We start from the raw sequence: 20,952 nt of genomic DNA, 5'->3' as shown, positions 1-20,952 counted from the left end.
ATTGACTTCTCCTGTCGATAACACAGTGTAAAACCTCTCTTGACCAATAGCTTTCACAGTATTCAGTTACAAAAATGATTCTTGTCAAGGACCCACACTGCTGAACACCCGCCCACAGAGACTTCTGACGATTTTGAGCTTTCCAAGTCCTTTCGGTGGCACCTGAAACACGCCACTACTGCAACAAACTTATCACAGGGTTCACAAATAGTTCAGGCAGTGAGAGCTTCTCTTGTTTTTAAAATCAGAATTGGAACAGCCTTTCAGAAATGTACCTAAACATGAGAAAATGAGCCTACAGCCAAACAAATTTGTCTGAAAAAAGGGGGCAAGTAGACATTTGATGTATTTTGCACTATGCAGAAATCAGTCAGTTTGATATAATGAAAAACATTCTCCAATATGCCAGCTGATGGCAGAGCGCATCACTGAGCAGGATTTCTGAAAACAGCTTTCCTTCTGAGAACCCGCAGCCTCTTGCCTGGCGATCTTAAAGGATTTCAGCAGCTTCTTAATCCTTTTGTTTTTAGCACCAGTGCTGCTTTCAGATCTCCATTGGGACTACACAGTTTTGAGGTCGTACTGTGAATGGGACAGGCAAGCTCCAGTTTTTAATGTAATAATCAGCGAGTTCAAATTTCCTCGAGTGGAAATCTGAGTAGCCTACCGTCTCAACATGAACCGGGAGCTACTTTATTTCAACTGCTATTTCATCTAGCTGAATGCATTTAGCTTTGGCTTAGAAAATCTATCTAGAGATATATTATCTGGTAGAAAATAAATAAGGGTTTGAGATAAGTGGATGGCCTACAGTGTGTATTCGATTGTCATTGTTGTAAAAAGAGAAAATCACCAAGAAAATCAGGCCTATAAATCGGGTCATTTGTTGGTTGTTGAATCAGATATTACCACTGCTGTGTGCCTATAAATATATATCAGCGATTTCCGAAGAGACTGGGTCTTGGGACGCGATATAAAAACTCATTTATGAGTCTCTGCCCTTTGACCCAGCCTACGTTATCCAATGAGCACCACATCTATTCCACATAGTTTCTGATGGGAAAGCAAAGGGAATGCTGGGATTTGAAGGACTTCAGTGAGACCACAATATCATTTGACTTGGCACCAAAAGACACACAAGCAGAGCATTTTCGTCAGCTTTGCGACTTGCTTGTTGATAAAATTTATTTTTTGAATCATTTAAAGCAAATTAAAGTAATAATAATATATATTTTTTTTAATTAAATATATTTAGATGATGCCTATTGAGTACTTGGGTTAACTTTTTCCTCTATGTCAAACAGAAGGATGGGAAATTTAAAAAAAAGTTCTCTTGGAGGCCAAAGGTCACCAGCCACACATGCTGAGCTCAGACTGTTTCAGAGATTGTGTGTATGTGTGTGGTGAGCAGGGAGCACCATGTGGGTCATGTGCCACACACACACACCTTGTAACAACCCTCCAGTACAGCTCTATTGCCCCCTGGGTGGGCGGGTTCAGAACTGCAATTCGGCAGTCCTCTCCTCTACCCAACACACACTAAAACACACCACCAGACATACAGCAACACACAGCCTCATGACCATCACAATGGCAACAAAGAGTTCTGCTTGAGCAAATGTTTTCAAGTGTGTTTGGGTGTGGGTGCGAGTATGTTCAGTCTCACACCCACAATGTGTGTCTGTGTGTAGGTTTGTGTGAGCATCTGATCTGCAACACAAGGGTCCATGCTTGGTCAAGTGTGTCCCTCTGCTGGCCGCTGTGTGTTCAAGAGCCAGAGTCGGGCTGAGGCTGGGGCTCTTCTGATTGGCTCCGGGGGTTCTGGTCCTCTTGGCTCACTTCTTCTCCCAGGTCGGTCATTTCCATGTTGGACAGGTCCTCCTCGACGGGGGCTGCAGCGTCCTCACAGTATACACACTCCTGAAGACAAACACACACATGGTAATTATGGTGTATGCAGAAGATAAGAGAGGAAACAATATTCGTACACACACAAAAATGCAAGTGTGCTGTGTAGCTGTTGGCGTAGGGTGTCGGCCCTTTGCCGTCACAAAGCCTGAAAATGCACCTAAGCAGAAAATAGACTTTCACTTGTTTTCAAATGACAATATTTGACATTTTAAACTTTAATTATCAACCCTGACTGCTGTATCGCAAAGTATCCATACGTAATGGAGTGCTACTGATTTTCTGCTACTTTGGCCTCAAAAGTTTTTAGATGGGTTCAAACAATATGGGATATTTTGAAAGCCAACAGCAATATTTTTGGATTGAAACAGCTTTCAAATATCTTTAAATTCAACCATTTTCATGCCAAAAAATTCCAAAAATACAAGGATTCAGTGTTTCCCCCAGAATTCTATTCTTGTCAGGATGGAAAAGCCTCTGAAACAGCATTCAGACCATCATGGGACACTAAAACTCTCCACTGAAACTGAGAATAATAATGATAATTTTGATAATTAAACATTAATGCATACTTGTGTGGAACCTGAACAAAATTACATTATAATCAATTTAATGGCTTCCCATAGACAACCGTCAATTGTAGAATTACTTATAGAATAATTATGTTTAATTAGGGAATAAATATGTAATCAAACATACTGCATCATATCCTCATCAGAGATGGACGACACTGCCTGAAAAGTGGGGATGGGTGAGAACTGGGATCAAAACGGAACGGAAACCTAAAAGATCCCCAACCAACACTGCTGCAAACCCTGATCTGTGAGGTGTGTGTGTGTATGTGGGCATGTGGTCCTCACCTTAACATTGATAGAAGAAGGCAGGCCTCCCCTCCTCATCCAGGGGTGCTCCTCCACCAGCTCTCGGCGCTGATCTGACGAGAAGCGAGGCTGGCTCTTCTGCATCTGCCTCAGCCTCTCCTTGTCCTCCCGAAGGACCTTCTGTATGTCCCTGCAGGTCAGGAGATGGGCCAATCAGTTTATCAGCAGCACTCAACAAATCCATATAATGATCTACTACAGCTGTGGAAATTCCTGGAAATCTTTGGAAAAATAAGAAGCTATATATCACGAAGAGGAATGGAATCCGTACACTATTTTGCATCGTAAGCCTCTTCCTGACAGTGTGCAGATTCTGCTTTTCTTCCTGATATACTACTTCCTTACAGTCGGTCACTCACCTGGATGGCATCTGATAGGTCATCATGACCTTGTCGTCAGCGTTGGCCATCAGCAGCCAGAGCGGCTCCTGGAGGACGTACTTGATGAAATGTTCTCTCTCCCCCTGAGCCGAGCCCTGGCCCTGCGACTGGCCGGCCTCAGAGCCTCCTTTGACCAGAGTCACGGTTTTGGCGTTGGCCTTGGTGTCGTGTTCCAGGGAGTCAATGCTGCCAAAGTACTTGCTGGTGTTGCTGCTCCCTGTAGGCGATTTTAGAGGGAGGGGGAAATGGTCAAAGGTCAAGTTGCTCTCTCTTATAATGGCATCATAATAAAACTTAAAAACATTCAAACATTCGGTCTAAGCCTGGATGTTTCTCCACTGACCTGTTCTGCTGCCGGAGGCTCCGCTAGCCGACGTGCCGCAGCCGTTGGATCCCGAGCCGGAGCCAGAACCGGAGCCGGAGCCCATGGAGCCGGAGGTGGCCGAGCCGGTGCCGGAGTGGGAGTCCTCCTGCAGCAGGATGTCCAGCAGGTCGCTGGACGAGGAGTTGCCGTCGCTGTGTGCTCTGTCCCCTGGAGACTCCATCTGCAATGCAAGGCGCCAACCATCAGAGATAGAGCCAAACACTTCGCTGGCCTACTGTGATGGGCTTAGTGGGGAGCACTGGTATGTACAAAGTGTTGCCAGCTGAGCAAACTTAAAGGATAAGGCCGGTGTTTTTTAATGCATTGCTTACCGTCAACAAATCCTATGAAAATAACAAAATCAACAATACGTTTGCTCTACTCCCGTTACTTTCTGACTTTCCACGTACCGTTTTTAGCCGTCAACCCGGAAGTCATTGGCTCCAATTGTAAGCTAAAAACCTTGAAATACAGCTCACAAAGACATAGTTTCAATTTTTAAAAATTTTTTTAAACTGTTACCACGAAAATTCAGACTGTTGTAGTTACTACCAAATCAAATTCAAATGGGAACAAATTCTTCATCACGCCGGGGACTATTTTCGGTGCTACGGAACTACTTTCCTGAGATCGCAAAGTTACAGCCGGCTTATTAAGTTGTTTGAGGAAAAAGTTGGCTGGCCCGGTGCATCGTGATGATGAAATATGCTGCCCAGAGCAACGGCATGGCTCTTTGACGTATTTTTAATCGTTTTTTTAATACAGTGGAGTTCTATGGCTGCTGGGACATGGCTTCATTGGGCACCGGCTACATGGACGAGACTTGTTGGCAAAACAAAATCATTGCTGATTTTATTTTCATAGGATTTGTTGACGGAAAGCAATGCATTAAAAAACACCGGCCTTATCCTTTAATATATGAAAATGAAATTCTTTGATCAACTTGTAGTTATGTGAGCAGATAACTGAGATGCAGCGTTCTAGAGATGACGCAAAGTGAACCGTCCATCGATTGAGGCCAGTGTAGTAACTGTTCAGCTTGAATGTGTTGAGTGAAGGAAAAATGTTAAATGACATTGCACTTAAGTCAATCGTGTCTCTCACCTGTTGGTGGTTTTCAGTCTTGCCGGTTGCTCCACTCTTCTCCCCTGCTGCTGCTCCTGCTGTGCAGCTGCCCTGGGCTCCAGCTGGGGGTGCTGTGCTGTCTTGTCGCTCCAGGGAGCGCTGCCCCTCCTCCATGCTCAGCAGGTTGAGTTGCAGGGGCGAGCTGCACCGCGACTCGAACAGCGGCGGCGACGTGGCGGGCTCCCGGCCCCCAGAGGCCGGGGTGGAGGAGCGAGACGCGGCCCCCTCTCGGGGCTCCATGGCCGGAGCTTTGGACGACTCAGGGGCCAGGCTGTAGGGGAAGGGCTGGGCCACATAGGGGGCTTGGGCCACGAACTGAGTCTGGACTGGGAAAGAAGGCTGGGCCGTGAAGGGCTGCTGGGTAGCGTATGCGGTCTGGGGGGTTTGGAAAGGCTGCTGGGTAGTGTAGGCGGTCTGGGGGGCTTGGAAAGGCTGCTGGGTAGTGTAGGCAGGTTGCGTTTGGAAGGACTGCTGGGTAGTGTAGGCCGTCTGAGGGGCTTGGAATGGCTGCTGGGGCGTGAAGGCAGGCTGGGTGGAGAAGGGCTGTTGGCCGGTGTAGGGTGGTTGTGTTTGGATGGAGTAGGCCGGCTGCGCGGCTTGGAAGGGCTGCTGGGCGGCGTAGGCGGGTTGCGTCGGGGTCTGCTCAGGGAAGAAAGTTGGTCTGGGAGCGGCCCCCATCTGGGGCATTTGGCCTAACTGGCCTATTTGGGGGAAGAGGTAATTGGGCAGCACCAAAGCAACTACGGGTGTAACAATAGGGGCGGCGTACGGAGCGGCAGCAGGTGGGGCTTGGCTGCTCTGACCCTCCCCAAAGCCCGCGGAGAGGGAGGGGTCGGGTCGGGGGGCCTGGGCTGAGGCAGCGGGGGCAGTGGGGTAGACGGAGAGCGGGTAGGCCGGCACCATGGCCGGGTAGGAGACATTGAAAGCCGATTGGGAGGCTTCCGACGGGGACCAGGAGGTTTGGTTGAGGCCCTGGAGCGGAGGGCGGGGTTTGCGGTTGGACACGGCGCTGTCTGACGACTCGGGGCGCTTCATGCGGGGCTTCTTGGACTTCCTATTACGGCTGCCCTTCTTGGCGGTGGGCTCAGGTCGGGTGGCACCCGGTTTGGACGCACTTCGGAGTCCAGATGCATCTGAGGAGAGACGACACAACAAGTCAGAAGGTTGTTTTAAGTATTAAGGAGTTGACCAAAACGCTTACAGCTGATTGTATGTGTGCGCGATAAACAGCGTTCAAATTTAGTGTTTTGGTTCACTTGCCAAGGGCTGGTAAACTGGAAGTATTTACCTGCCTAGAATCATTTTTACCAAAATGACTATACATTTTTTATAGAAGTATGTCACCCTACCTGTTTTCAATGCTATTTTGTGTATAGAATCAGGTATTGTGTGAAACATTCCATAAAGACAAAAGAGCTTGGCAGCTGTTAATCTTGGACCTTGGTGGTAACTCTTAAAGCCTTGTACCTTCAGCATTGGCTGGACCTCTCTGCTTGTGCAGATACGTGGAACAGTCCTTCTGGAAGGTCCGGGCGTTGCGGAGCTCCCGGCAGCGGGTGAGGAAGGCTTGCTCCTCCTTCTGGGTGTGTGCAGCCAGCACCTGCTTGGTAAGGCCCAGCCTCTTATAGGCCTCTTTCTCCTGGCTGGGTGGAGACACCACACTGACGGGCAGTGCCGGGGGTGCCAGGCTCTCTGCCACATCCTCGATAATCTCTGTAGATTAGACATTAGTCAAACAGAAACAACCGATCAAAATACAGCCCATGAGGGAGCAAGCTATATTGTCCACATCAGTTATCATGACTTTGAGTGTGTTTATCAATGAACACACACACACGTATGTACCAGCAATAATAATGAATAGGCATGGTCGAGTACGGCCAAATAACTGAGAAAAACTAATATGTTTATAGTTAGGTTTCCATATTTTTATGTGAATTGTGATGTATCAAAATTAGAAGGCTGAATAGAAATAGCAAATATCACTAAAAGTTAATCAATATGAAGATTTATCAAGATTTTTACACATGCTTGAGGCTATTTTTTGTCAGTACAGAAATAATGCAATTCATAGAGATGGAAATGCTTTTGTCATATAAAAAATAATGTAGCATAAAGACCAATTTTTTCATGGACATGTTTTCAGTTTTTAATTTGCTTCAATTCAGCTGATGAAAACGCATCAAACCCGCGTTACATATTTCAAAAGTTCTAATAAAAACTTGCTTGACAGTTGAACAGAAACATAGTTTATGTCATGCCACGTGCTTTTCTCTGTTCAGTTATTTCTATGTGAGAACAGACACGGAAACTCACCAGACTCTGGCTGAGGCTTCTTGTCTCCTACATGGACTATGGTGCTGCTGTAACTGCACTGTGAGGTGATGGACACCACGCTCTCAGCCTTGCTGGGCAAGGTGAGCGGTGCCAGGGGGCCTCCCACCACGGCGGCGGCCCCAGACGGAGGCTTCTTAGGGGCTTTCATGTTTGACAGGCCTGGCTGGGTGTCTAGCATCAAAGAGTCTAAATGGGGACAGAGGGGTTCTCTGTTAGCTCAACCCATGAAGCAACAGCTCATTCCTGACTCATCCCTATCAAACACATACACTCACTGTACAAAATATTAGCAACACCAATGAAATGAGCAGGTGATTCCAAGTGAAATGAAGGAGTTCGATTCCCCCTGGGGTCACCCAGCATGGAGAGCAACTGAGGCATGAATTATGTAAAAGTGGGTGCAACTCAATATCAGTGGAGCAAATATCTTAGACAGACTGTGTCTGTGTGTGTGTGTGTGTGTGTGTGTGTGTGTGTGTGTGTGTATATGTGTGTGTGTGTGTGTGTGTGTGTGTGTGTGTGTGTGTGTGTGTGTGTGTGTGTGTGTGTGTGTGTGTGTGGATACATACCTGTGTTTGTATCCTGAGGCTCTTGCATGCCGTTCTCTGAGCCTTTCTTGTCCTCATCTGAGTTGGAGGAGGTTGTGTTGGAGGAGAACTGGTACTTCCTCTTCACTGTGATGGGGACGTTACAACTCTCCAGGTACCTGGGAGAGAAAAAGGAGTAGAGTCAGAAACATCATACATGCTAATGTGATCAATTTAACACACACATATACACACACACACACACACACACACACACACACACACACACACACACATACCTGATGACACTGTCGAGGCAGCTGATCTGCTGGTAAGAGTAGACAGTCTGGTCTTTACAGGTCAGGTCCTCCATGCTAGCTGCAGTACTGTCTTTGGCCTGCAGAGGGGGCGCCAAGTCCTTCAGACGCACCACTACACTCTTCAGGGCTGCTACTGCTGCAGGGGAGACAGATGAGATAAAGTCAGAATACACACACACACACACACACACACACACACACTCATAGTCCTGTGAGGCACTTTGAATACAAGCATTCACCAAACGGCAACATGTTAGAATATGCTAATGTGAACTCACTGTCAGTGACGCTCTTCTTTTGGTCCGGTTTGGATGGAGAGGGCGAGGACGAAGGTGAGCGCAGGTAGACCTGGGAGTCCTGGTTCTTCAGCATGTGGACTCCCTTGCAGATCTCCTGGAACGTCCTGGGGGGCTTGGCCTTGCCCGTCTCCTCCGCTGCGTTCCCGGCGGCTGTGGCGGCTGCGGCGGCGGCGTTCCCGTTGCTCTCGCTGGACGAGCCAACGCTCACCAGCTGTTCATGGGAACCGTTGCTGCCATGGCTGCCATAACCGCTGGAGCCCATGTTGTGGACCGGCTAGTGACAGACCAGTTGTTATAGAAACTAATGGGTATGTGCATGAAAGTGTCTATGTGTGTCAAGGTTTTCTGTGGATTCACTCTGTGTGGGGTATGTGTGTGTGCGTGTGTGTGTGTGTTTGCATGTACATACCTGCAGTAGCAGCCTGTGGATCTGCTCACTGATTTCCTGGATGTCTGAATCCATGATCTTCCCGCCATGGAAAGCTGGGGCCGCAAAAACATCTTCATTCACAGGACCCCTGAAACAAACACACACACACACATAAACACACACACTTGCCATTGTCATCTGAAGTGACGCTCATCTGACATTACTCAGAATATAGTTGTCATTACTACTCCAGACTTGTGTGTGTGTATGTGAGTGTGTGTGTGTGTGTAAATATACTCACATGCGGACTTTGTGCCTGCCGATGACGAAGGAGACCTTGCGGCTCCAGGGGTTGACAAAGCTGGACCAGCTGGTGTCGATGGTGACGTACTCGCCATTCTTCGCGCAGAAACGGATTGACGAGTGGTCAAACGGCTGGCCGGCGTACTGCAGAACTGTTGGCAGAAAGAGGTTTAACAATTGTTTAGCAATATATAGCATTTTTTTTTACTGCTGATGTTTGTTCCGTTGAAAAAAAATAAAAATTCAGTGCAATGAACTGCAATTGAAGAGTTGTATCCCAAAATGAGAGTTGAAAAACAGCTGAATTTTGGACTCCAGTAGTGATTGTGGTCAGGGGATGAAAAAGTTAGTTTCCAGCCAATCCACTGACATGATCGAGTGAATGAAAGAGGGTCTTACTCTTGCGATGTACGGCCAGCATGAAGGGTCGGTCACTTGGGTGCAGGTTGAGCAACAAGGGGGTCCCGATCAGATCCTGGGGGAGGTAGCCCAACAGAGGAACAGCCCTATGGAGAAACAACAACATGTTACACACACATTAGCATATAGCCGTTCTATGGACTTCACTGCCACCGGAGTGCAGTCAATGTGCCAATGTGTCAATGTTCAAGATGCTTCTGCTCTCATTCTAAAATTCTGTATGATTGTAGAGGAGCTTGGCACACTCACCTCTCATCCACATCCTGGAAAACACAGTTAGGTGTGTGTGTGGTGGTGAAGATACGCTTGTCAGAGGGGATCCTGGGCGCTGTGGAGAGAGAAGAAAAAAATGTTATCATTGTTTGAACGTATGCCAGTGTGCATGTGTGTGAAAGACTGAGTGACCGTTTTTACATGTACACCAATATTATGATCTAAATGTGACTGTGCAAATACTGCAGTTATGACATGAACAGATCATAGTCTAACTTCATTACTTGGCAATTAAAAATGTAAAGCGCTGGACTATTCCTCACATTATTTCGTGTGTGTGGTCACAGATCTCACCTTCATATCCAGAGTGCACCCTCTCAGCCAGCAGGAGGCAACAGAACTGTTCCTCAGCCAGCTCAGCATCCTGGACCTTCATCAGGTAGGGAGTCATACGGAAAGGATAGTACTGGAGATTCCCGTCACGCTCCTTACCTCCACTACACCACACACACACACACACAAACAGCACAGTTACTTAGGTTAGTAGGTTGTACATTTAGTTTAGAACACAAATCACAGAACGAAGAGCAAATAAAAAACTGTAAGCACTGTACTAAGCACATTTTTCTAAATGGAAGCTGCAGTTGTAATACCCCATCTGACCAGTAGATGCAGATAGAGGTCAAAAGCTCACAGCTGCTGACTTCCTCCCTCCTCTCATTTCTCTCTCCCTGTCCGACCCTTTGCTGACTCAGCGCTTATTTGAGCAGGAAACTATGGATCAGAGAAGCCGTCTGACTGCTGTCACTCACCTGATGCGGCAAAAGAAGGACTTCTCCTGCATGCACTCCGTGGGAGAGGATTCTGAATAAGAGATGGGGAAGAGGGGAGAGGGTGGAGGAAAAAAAAAAAAAAGAGAGAACAGGATGAATATATCACCTAATGGATTCAACGGACTATTTCCACTATTCCCGTCTGCTAGTCATCTATATTCAACACACTGGTGACCGGAACTGGGAAGATTTTTCACCCCCATGGCACCATGGGAAACGTTACAGCAAGAAGACATATTCTATGTACCTATTTGATATTTTCTCATGCTTTCACCAGCATTGATTAACCTAAGTAACAAATTCTAGTCAGAACATTCTTTTAACTATTCATTTTACTTGCATTTACTAGGCTGCTTCGTATCAAGGAGATACTGGAGAACTAGGCTGTCTTGTGTCTGTTCAGAGAGCCAACATTATATTATAGAGGAAAATAGAAGTGTGTAACAGTGTTGAGGACAGGCTGGTGAGCAAAACCGAGGACAATGAGTGCTTAAGGGATCACAAAGAATGGAAAAGGAGGGCTAATCTAAAATTGGACAGAAAAGGGAACATTTTAGGCTAATTTACAGCCCACAATCATGGCTAGTTAAAGTGAGGCGAGGGATGAGTTTCAGGTCTTGCGCAGCGCAGTTCTTCTCAGCTCTGACTCAGAGAAGGGGACTCAAATTAGTTGATACTTCTTTTAGGTTTACATCATGCTTAAGTGGCATCTGAAACCCTCGCTTGAAATGCTACAGATGAGTCATATTAATTTTAAGCTTTTATTTTAATTAAATGAAAATAATGGCTTTTTAATTTCACTCAAGATAACTTCAGGTCACATCAATTGTAGACCTAATATTAGAGGCCAGTAATGACTCCTCACTTTAAAATTGCTATTGGCGCCACTGATTCAACAGGAAATAAGTAGCTTGGTGCAGTTAATGTGCATTTATGTGTGTGTGTTCTGTTGTCAAGTGTGTGTTCAGCGCCGCAAATTGAGGGCAAATTAGGGGGAAAAATATGTAGTGCAATAACGGCAATATGTGGCAGGTGTGCGTGAGTAGGTGTGCATTCATTTCTGTCTGATTGAGTATGTTAATGAAGTCTGTGCTAAGTGTGTTTGTGCATGTGTGTGGGGGTTCGTGTGAAGGAAATAGATGCTTGTGTAATTGCAGGTGGCGTGGTTCATGATATGTGTGGGCTTTCCACGTGCCCTGACTGGGCAACATGAGGAATGGGTGACTGACATGTGACATCAGCGTCCATAAAACCAATCACATGTTGGCCTAGATAGACGAGGTCTCGATTTATTTCAATAGGAATTAAATTTTTGAAATCTATACTGAAAACTCTGACGACTCTGCCTGATCACACATTTCCGTTTATATGGCATTGCAAAAAAAAGCTTTCAGATATGGCTGGAGTGTTGGTGAGCAGCTGGTACCTGCTCCTGTGCACATGCTCCATGATGGCAGGCGGTAGGGCGTGGTGAAGCTGTAGAACACGCTGACGTCTTGAGGTGTCAGGAACTCCACAAACTTGGCGTTGTTAAACACTTCCCGCTTGCAGTTCAAGATGGACGCCGCCTGGTCCGAGATGTAGACAATCTTCCCCGTGATGAGTGAGACGGCCACAGCAAATATATCCTGTTGGACAAGGAAAACAACATCAATCATGTCCGCTTTTTAATGAGCAGTATCCCATACAAGCAAAAATACAACCACAAATGTGCCATGGGACTACACAGAAGCAGTAGTACCCCCCTACTGTCAGGCGCTGATGTGACGTACTTACAGTGTTTTTGAGGGTGTATTCGGAGGTGATGCTGTTGATTTCCTCGATGGTGTAGGATGACACATCAAGACCTGGTGGCTGGCTGTCATTTATCATCAGCATCTGGTAGTACTCCTCATTGGCTGCCGAGCCAAGAGATATATATATAAATACACACACGATTTCACACACGAGGTCAGTGAGAAACATGCTGTTCTAAGCAACATACTTTATCTAATAACCATGAGAGATTTAATTTGTCATTGACATCTCAACGAATGATGAATCACAGTTCAGCACCAATGATTTTTGCACTAGATCAAAGTGAGAATTTGAACAACTGAACTTAACTTTTCAAAGAAAGATGTCATTTTAATACTCTTCAATGAAATGATGCATGTTGATAATGATGATGATGATGATGATGATGTATGAGCATATGCATGAAAAAGTGCCAAGGGAAGCGGGTCTTACCTTTCACCTGTTTGACACACCGCAGGGCATATTTGAGGGTGTTCAGAGTGCTGGACTTGCCCTTGCTCCTCTTTTCTGACGGCAAGTGCATCTTCAGCTCCTTGAGGGTCTTGAAGAGCTCCTTCTGTGTCTTAGCTTTGGCCGACTGTTCGCTACTGCAGGGGGTGCATGAGACAGATACACGTGTGTCAATGACAAGCTCTCTCCAACGCTATCACGCTCCGAGGAGCATCTACATTTTCCCTCTGGTTTCTCTAAAATGATTTGTTAGCTGACAGGGCCACAACTCGCTGTAAGCTTGCAGTTAGCGGTGCCCCGTGATTTCAGAGAGGAACAAACAAATCTGGTTTCCACCCCAGGTGGGTTTGGTATGGAGATGAGTGGCCATACAATGTAGAAAAACAGCTGCAAAGCACCATCTAGTGTGTGAAAGTTGTAACATTAATTCTGGTGTGTTGTTGTAAAGTGACCCAGTTGGAAAATTCCCTGGTATTACCTAACTTCCCCAGAGAATTTTTCAACTTCCCCTGTCTGAGATGCACCTCTGAAAACTACATGATATTCCAGAAATTCCATGGCCAGTGGAAACCCTGCAAGCCAGTTTAGTAGAGCAGAAAGACAAATGTAGATATTTTTCCAAACAATCTGACAAGTGTCTGGTGAAGAAAAATAACCCACTTAAGTTAAAAAAAAAACCTCTCTCTTTGACTATTAGGCTTTCATTTTAAGACCAGTCGAGGTTAATTTAGTTTAAACTCAAAGCCTGTAAATGCTTTGGTTCTCTTGCATCACTGATGATTGGTGCCCACTGGCTGAGAAGTTCATGCATACAGTTATGGTTCAGGTGTAGGCAATAGAAGAGGGGTGCAAACCTGCAGCCACTGGTTGAAGGGTTGTCCTGCTCGGAGCTCATCAGACTGAAGGCGTTGGAGCTGCTTGGCGGCGAGGGGCTGTGAGAGTTTGAGCTGCAACCACAAACAACAACGATGTTACTGAACATGGCGTACACAAGGCCAAAAAAACAGAGCACGATGAAAGAACAGCTAGAACATCAAAACAGAAGGTGAGACACAACAACACACTAAGTGAGTCAAGGACTTTTTATGTTTGGTGCACCCAGAGTACCATAAACACACGATGGCTTCCCCTTTACAAATAACCCAAATCAAACATGGAGAGTAGTAAGCAAGATAATGAATTAACTTCCCTGGATTTGAAATGAAAAAAGAAGTAGAAAAGTAGTGCAACTCAGGACACCACTAAATGGGGCACCACTAAATGTAAACACAAACTCGGCACTTGGGCTGAACAGTGCACAACAGCTCTAGGGTTTCTATACAGATTGCATTAGGCTGATCAGAGGAAGCCTCACACTACAGGAGCAGTGGTCTAGACATGGGTATCAGCCCAATACAGGCTGAAATACTCCATATCAGTGAAGGTCACAGGAACAAGTACTATCACAATGCCATTTGATGATGAGGAAATGTGTTACATTATAAAATTGGGTGAAAGGATGTCCTTTGGTCAGATTGGCAGAGAAAAGTTGGTCAGCTGAACTGAAGTTGATGCACCAAATTCATCTCTGTGTCTCCGGTAGATGGTTCTTTCCAATGCTAATGCTTTAGCAGTATGTTCAGTAATTGTGGGTGATTAGCATTATCCTAAAAGTGAGAAAATAAGAAGTTGTAGCAGCTCTAAGGCTGGATGGTTAGTTAAATGTAATGACTCGCATATCAACCTACCAGGCTTTTTGCACTGTTGATTTGTAATTGACTGTTCGAGTGATGAGGATTGAGATTTTCTTTTCAGAATTTATTGACAGGACATGAAAAACCAATACCAACTCTGGATTACTAAGAAGTTTATCTTCATGCTTTGGATAATGCTAATCACTTACAGTACATTTACTTAACATACTGTATGCTAAAGCGTTAGCATGCACACCAGACAGAACTATCTACCGGATGACACAGAGATGATTATGGTGTCAATCCTCTAGTCAGTTATTGAGTAAGGTGACCAATGGACCAAAACTGTGCTCTGCCTTCAGATTACTAAGCCAGCAGGTATCTTAGCCACTACACCATAGAGCGGTAGTACAGAGGCTTTGCAGCCTTCAAACTAAGACCAGTGGTTGTTGACTTCATTTTGATCCTAGAGATGGGTGGCAGCTTCCCATTGAATCACAAGTTCCTCAGGTGTGTGCGAACATCCTGAACTAATTCTGTCAGGCCATCCCCATGCACACTATCATCACTCATTGACAAAGCAATCTAGGCTATTGGCATTTTACGGCAATGTCTGAACTGGTGTGGCAAAATGAAATCTTCAAAAACTCTGGTTCCCTGGTGGAACGTCTGTTAAGTTCTTCATGCATAATGTGAAAGTTCAAATAAACCAGGCCTGTAACATGTAAAAGTCCATTGAAAAGGCACTTTATTACTAACATATTAATTTCAGCAGCAGATGGGACGAGAGTTAAGTTCATGCTTTATCATTAATCTGTCATTTAGCTTTCAAACCCTGCCAATGAAATTGCGCAATGTTAATTATTCCAACTCATGAATATGAATGCCCATATAATCAATTGCCCTCTCCAGAGAATTTATCTTATGTTGGCTGATGAAGTTACGCCTACAGCGTCATCACCATTGTCACAGATACAGGTCCTGGAAGCACTGACAGATGAGTCAGAGTGCGGGTTACGCAACAGCCGACCTTCTCCAGGTGTGGTGTTTTCATCAGACCCAGTAGAAAATGACTTTCTGGGATAGTCTGACAGATGAGGGGGGTGTGTCAGTGGAAACCTTGCATCATGCAAAGTAGAGTCATCAATAAACTACAAAATCTGGGAAAGGTGCAGCAGTTGGCCAGAAATAAGGATTTGGAGTACAGTTAATCAACAATGACTAGGCCTTACAATAACTACAGCATTGTTTAGAGGAATCATTTGCAGACAATTAACCCACTTCATTGATGGCCATGCATCATATTTTCTCTTTCCCTGCATACAGAGAGTCTTTCTTTAGTGATCCCTCAGTGAGGCCACGCCTACAGCACCAAGCAGCATCCTTAGGAGTATACTGCCCACAGCTTTTCTCAGTCTGAGACAGTCCCTACTGGACTACAACAATGACTCACACAAATAGAAAATGGCCATGCTATTACATCTAATGAACCTTACTTCCGTGACCTAGATGGTCCTCTCTCCCGTGGAGGTGGGAAGACACTTAATTAAACACGATTCACTGGGATGGATGTGCTCTCACCTCTTGTTGCTCCCTGATGATTCCATGATGGCAGAATCCTTGCCATTACCGCTGGAGCTGCCCACAGATTCGTTGCCGTGGGACTCATTGCCATGGGACTCGTTACCATGGGATTCTGTCCCACTCCCACTGGAGCCGCTGCCGCCCATCTCTACATCCTCGTGTAGCTGTGGGCGTGGGCGCTTCCTATCATCGTGGGGGGAGCCCAGCGAGGCCGGGTGCTCGTGGCTACTGTCGCTCCCCTCGGAGGCCAATCCTAGCTCAGGCTCTAGCTCGGCACCATCCTGCCTGCCGCATCCCTCGTTGTAACCGCTGGCCATGCAGTGCAGTTGACTAATGGAGCCACAGCGAGAGCCCTCCTCTTCCTCCACCTGGAAACCGACCCTCTCCCTGTCCCGGTTGCAACCGTCCATAGTAGAGTACAGGTAGCACTTTGGATTGCTGTCTTCAGACATGGGGTGAACCGCAGGGCAAAAGGTAGGAAATTAGGCTATCTTCCACATGGCAATGCCATGCCGTGCTGGGCAATGCGACAAAAGGGGTGTTGATGCCTCTGGAGGGGCGGTAGTCTGAATGAGGAAAATAAAACACAGTTGAAAGTATTCATATGCAGTACAGAGCAGTAGGGTAGAAAACAAATCAAAAGATCCAGGAATGCAATCCTAATATTAGAAGTAAGCTATGTGGTTCAAACAGACTCCATCCATCAAAAATGTATAAGTGGTCATTTGCTTTAGATGTAGCTTTAGATGTGAGCAGAATGTTTTCAAAAGTCAATATAAAGAAAAGGGCACAGCAACACAGGTAAAGCCAACTTGTTTTTTGTACACACACGCACACACACATGGCTGTTGCCATCGATCCTTCAAAAGGTTTGCCACAGTACACTGGGCCTGCGCTGCCCTTTCCAGTAGACTAAGCCCCAGACCAGAGTGATCCAGTTCTGAGCCTTTCAAAAGAGCTTTTCAGAAGAAAGGTGAGCCTATAGAGATGAAAACAGCCCCACGTTTACTATCCTCTCTGATACTGACACTCTCTGCAGGCACACAGTTAGATACATACCTGCACACACACCACTAGGACTAATTTGTATGTAAAAAAGTGACATGGCAGTGTACAGTATGGAAGACTAAATACACAGCAGTAGTTAGTGCTATTTAGGTTGTTAGCTTCTCCACAGCCAATGACATGGCATTTCACAGATCAGCTATTAAACAGGTAGGAGGAAGGTCTTCAGTTATTAACAACCAATCCCTGGGAAGAACAGGGCTCTCCCTCACAAACATAACAATATTCTGATTATTAATGCAAAGGATACAGATCCCACACAAACAGATGATCGGCAGACGTGCTGATGCACCGTCCGGGTTCACTTAGGCCTAAATTAGAGAAACGGTAGCCTTATGTAACGCTGACCACATTGAAAAGCAATGCAGAAAAGAAGATGTGCCTACTTCCCCAAACAAAATCTACCTTATATCATAATACCATATTCAATGATGGGGCGGACGCAACACAGTAAACCTTAGTCAACCTTTGGCAACTTAAACATCCACATTGTCAAGGCAGGTGGAATTTCACTCGCCTGTGGCATACTGCAATTACATTCGGCCCTCTTCCCAGACATTCAGGAATGTTAAAAAAAAGCTTATTTATCCTGCAAAAGAAACCTGGTAAAAACACAAGAGCAACAGTGTCCAGCATCCCTGCTACCTCCTCCTGCTCAAGCACAGCCTCCAAAGCAGACCAATGGTCAACATTTGAGCTATTTATGTCGGCTAAAGCCCTATTAGGGAATATTGGCAATGGCTATTTAAAACCAAATCCAAATCATTTATTTTCTTCATGTAGGCTCGTATCCGGGATCATGTTGCGGCTATTTATGTAAGTGGAAATTCAGCAACTTGTCTATTCTTCATACTTTACATAAGTAATTACATAATTTCTCAAGGTTTAGGGATTTATCATGTTTAAACAGCTCCAAAAACTGAGCAGACTTTCTATCCACCCACACAACTACTACCACCTGGGGAAATGACCCACTGAAGAGTTTAGCAGAGGCAGTAGCCAAAGGCTTAGAGGGGCCTTTCTATTGGCTGCTGCAAATAACCAATCAGGAGAGAGTAAGGAGTGACCACAGGTTAGAATGATGTCAACAGTGGTGAAAACTCCAAGGAGAAAAACACTGGATGTCTCCGTTTTCAGTAAACCCCCTGGTCAATTTTGAATAATTTAGGCCTAGATTTTTGCTTACAAACTACATTTTAGATATTCTATCATATGTTGCCGTGTCCGGAGCTTAACAATAGCATTCCTGGAGTTATTATCTTTTTACTAAATGCCTAAGAAAATAATAAGCCTCTCATTTACTGGGTTATTAAGATCAGTACAGTCAACAATAAAATGCTTTAAAACAACAAATACCATACTAGGTTAACACCATTCTTATGAAACACAAAAGATATCATGTTCAAAAAATATCATGGCTGGTCTTCATTGTCCTATTCCACCACGATGACATTCAACACTTACAAAAACATTTACACACAGCTCTGATATTGGCTTGCCTACAACAACTAGGCTATCTATTTTCTGCTATCTAAAATACTGAAGAGCAGCTTGAGATATGAAATTCCTTTCCAGCAGAAACATCACGAAACAGATGCACACACAAGATATTTTAAGTGTTAAGCTTGTTTTTAATTTTTGCACAAACCCTCTAAACTCATGACATGTAAACCTCAAAACACAACAGCACAGTGAAATGTGAAATTGAGCCTCCCGTCAGCTTCCAGCTTAGCCCTGTTTCAGCTGAGCGCTGATACACCCAACACACTAGCACAGATCTCATCTCGCGCATTATACAACGCTGCTCCAGTCACATGGATTGGGTGCCGCACAAAGCAGTGACAGCCTTGTTTCATAAAAACACATGGATTCACTTGTATCCAACTGAACCTCGAGAGCCTACTTCCAATGACATTTAAGACAGAAATTACATGAGCAAATGTGAGAATAGAATATTATAGGCTACAATTCGTTTCCTAGAAATGGAATAGCTACATTGCACTCCAATCAATTTCACAATCCAGCTAAACAAGAACATTTGCTCAGTTTTATCTAAATAGCATAGGCTTGCTGCCAAACTATTCTGGGATAGTTAGTGAGTGATTACTTTATAAGGGCCTTGTCTTTAAGCCTATTACAGTATTTCAGTAAAATGACACCATCTCACATTGAATTAAACAGGTATATCATGAGATCCCATTGTACTGTGCAACAAAAGAATTTACCACAAAATCAGCTCAAGGCCTGCCTGTGCTCTTAGGCCTAACACCAACATCCAAATCATCTTGAACTTAAAAGGAATGTCATGTGACATTTATCAACTTGACCTAATATTGACAGGTGAAAGTTAGTGTGACAGAGATGTGTGTGTGTGTGTGTGTGTGTGTGTGTGTGTGTGTGTGTGTGTGTGTGTGTGTGTGTGTGTGTTGGGGGTGAGGTGCTGTGTGTTTGTGGTCAGCAGGCCCCTGAAAAGACCTTGAAACAGAAGTGGACACTTTACCTACTGCAGGCTAAACCTAATAAAGCTCGGGTTAAACAACTTCACATCAACAGTTTGACATAAATGTGCCTAATACACTGAAAAAAAAGAGTTGAAGCCAGGTCATACTTGTAAGAACCGGTTAATGCAATGTAACCTGTCCTTTCTTTCTCTGGGTTTTACTGAAACTGACAGACTATAAGCTTATTTTAAATATCAAGGGGTGTATTTCAATGAATACGACATGTCATACAGAAACAAGCTAAGTCAAAAGTCAAATTCGCCGATATACAACAGTAATACTCTGTAATGGGAGCAAACATCCCTTCCCCCATCTAACTCCCATTGACCTGCTATTCAAAATCCACACACACGTTGACCTGCAATCCACTGCACGGTACACTGACACAGTTATGTAAAAGTGCCGATATCGTTGAAAACCCACGCTAAAACAACAGTTGCTTGGTTGAGGTGGGGTTATTTCACAAAAGCAGACATTTTTCCAATTTACAAGTGACCAGATAACGTCGAACCGGTGTTATTATTTGTAAAAATACAATAAGTAGAGCAATCAGACGGCTTCGCGCATGCGCATCGGAGTTCGTTATGCAACTTATTTTTGCGCTCGTTTATTCATTCTTGTTAAAAGTAAAAGGTGAAGAAACAAACCTGTGCTGTCGACGTCGAAACGAGCTTTTCGGATCTCCTCGGTGTCAAGTACAAGTAAAGTCGCCCAGTGGCATAATAATAAATATCTTTCACTTGTGAGAGTCCAGCGTTGCTCAATGGGAGACGGCAGTCAGACGGGTTGACACAGTAGTCAACGGTTCCTCCTCGGCTCTCTCTGGCAGTGGCCCACTAGCGAATCCTCGAGCTCGATGCGTGACCTCAATTCAGACTCCTCCCCCCAGCTGTTCCCCATTGGCTGGAAGTTACCAGTTTCCATGGGAAACATGACGGTGTTACAAGAACGGGAGCGCATTGGTCCCAGTCGCTGTCCGTCGTTTTATATAAAAGTGTCAGCCCCTGCACGTGGATTCCCATGTTGTAAGTATCGTGCAGGGTGACTGGGTGGTAACCGGAGTCCAAAACAACGTCTCGGATGTGTAATTACATAAATGCAGACGTTTGAGGAGGGTCTGCATGGAAACCATTAATCGGGCTCAATCCTAGACTAAAAAGGATCAGTTTAATTTACATTGGCTTCTCAAATAAGCAGCGTAAAATAGTATGTTGCAGATACAACCTTGAAACTCCGAGACAGTGCGTAAAATAGGCCACGCCCACCGTGCGGGAAACCGCTGCACCGCTTTCCATTCACCTTGTGTGACTGAATGTACATCATTGTCATTATTCCCCAAATTAAACATGCCTAAAAGCTGTTGTGTGGTGGGCTTCACAGCCAACAAACTTAAAAAACCGTGAATTACAGTTTTTTGGGCTCCCGAGTAAAAAGGAGCCGTTGAGAAGAAAAATGTGGGTCCAGGCCGTAAGGAAAGAGGCGCTGACAGTGGTACATGGTAGAAGACGGGGGAAACTTCAGTGGTAAATGTAAGTAGTGGTAAATGTCGAAGTATTTCACTTCAGGCCACTGTGTGGGATCATTTATCCAGCTTTATTTAAA

At 45.1% G+C, this 20,952-nt stretch overlaps 1 protein-coding gene across 2 annotated transcripts; it reads right to left on the bottom strand.

Annotated features, from left to right (window-relative positions):
• Positions 1-1,247: 1,247 nt before the first annotated feature.
• LOC139658775 (period circadian protein homolog 2-like) lies at positions 1,248-20,152 on the bottom strand. 2 transcript variants are annotated; one of them, XM_071536943.1, is made up of 22 exons: positions 19,998-20,152; positions 15,782-16,350; positions 13,382-13,474; positions 12,510-12,664; positions 12,057-12,178; positions 11,707-11,908; positions 10,260-10,311; positions 9,802-9,944; positions 9,484-9,562; positions 9,214-9,320; positions 8,813-8,966; positions 8,551-8,659; positions 8,121-8,415; positions 7,822-7,978; positions 7,565-7,701; positions 6,975-7,181; positions 6,126-6,371; positions 4,638-5,791; positions 3,513-3,714; positions 3,149-3,386; positions 2,769-2,919; positions 1,248-1,920 (listed from the first exon to the last, which is right to left on the bottom strand). In XM_071536943.1, the coding sequence occupies exons 2-22, from the start codon at positions 16,234-16,236 to the stop codon at positions 1,768-1,770; spliced, it is 4,611 nt and encodes a 1,536-aa protein (XP_071393044.1). In that variant the 5' UTR covers positions 16,237-16,350; positions 19,998-20,152; the 3' UTR covers positions 1,248-1,767. The 2 variants fall into 2 exon arrangements, with proteins under 2 accessions (XP_071393044.1, XP_071393045.1); XM_071536944.1 differs by lacking the exon at positions 6,975-7,181.
• Between the last annotated feature and the right edge of the window lie 800 nt (positions 20,153-20,952).

The sequence above is a fragment of the Centroberyx affinis genome, unplaced genomic scaffold, assembly GCF_046629955.1.
Source record: "Centroberyx affinis isolate AG114_WGS23_722 - 3 ecotype Tasmania unplaced genomic scaffold, CSIRO-AGI_Caff_v1 ptg002960l_1, whole genome shotgun sequence".
Classification (NCBI taxonomy): domain Eukaryota; kingdom Metazoa; phylum Chordata; class Actinopteri; order Beryciformes; family Berycidae; genus Centroberyx; species Centroberyx affinis.
Note: the sequence above shows the minus strand (reverse complement) of the source record. Positions and strands in the feature narration are given on the sequence as shown.

What these genes read in the sequence shown, in the direction of transcription:
- LOC139658775 (XM_071536943.1), bottom strand. Translation starts at nt 16,236, where the DNA reads ATGTCTGAAGACAGCAATCCAAAGTGCTACCTGTACTCTACTATGGAC. An exon ending in CCTTCAACCAGTGGCTGCAG is followed by an intron (nt 12,665 to 13,381) that starts GTTTGCACCCCT and finishes CACCCCCTGCAG; the next exon opens with TAGCGAACAGTCGGCCAAAG. An exon ending in GGTGCACTCTGGATATGAAG is followed by an intron (nt 9,563 to 9,801) that starts GTGAGATCTGTG and finishes CTCTCTCCACAG; the next exon opens with CGCCCAGGATCCCCTCTGAC.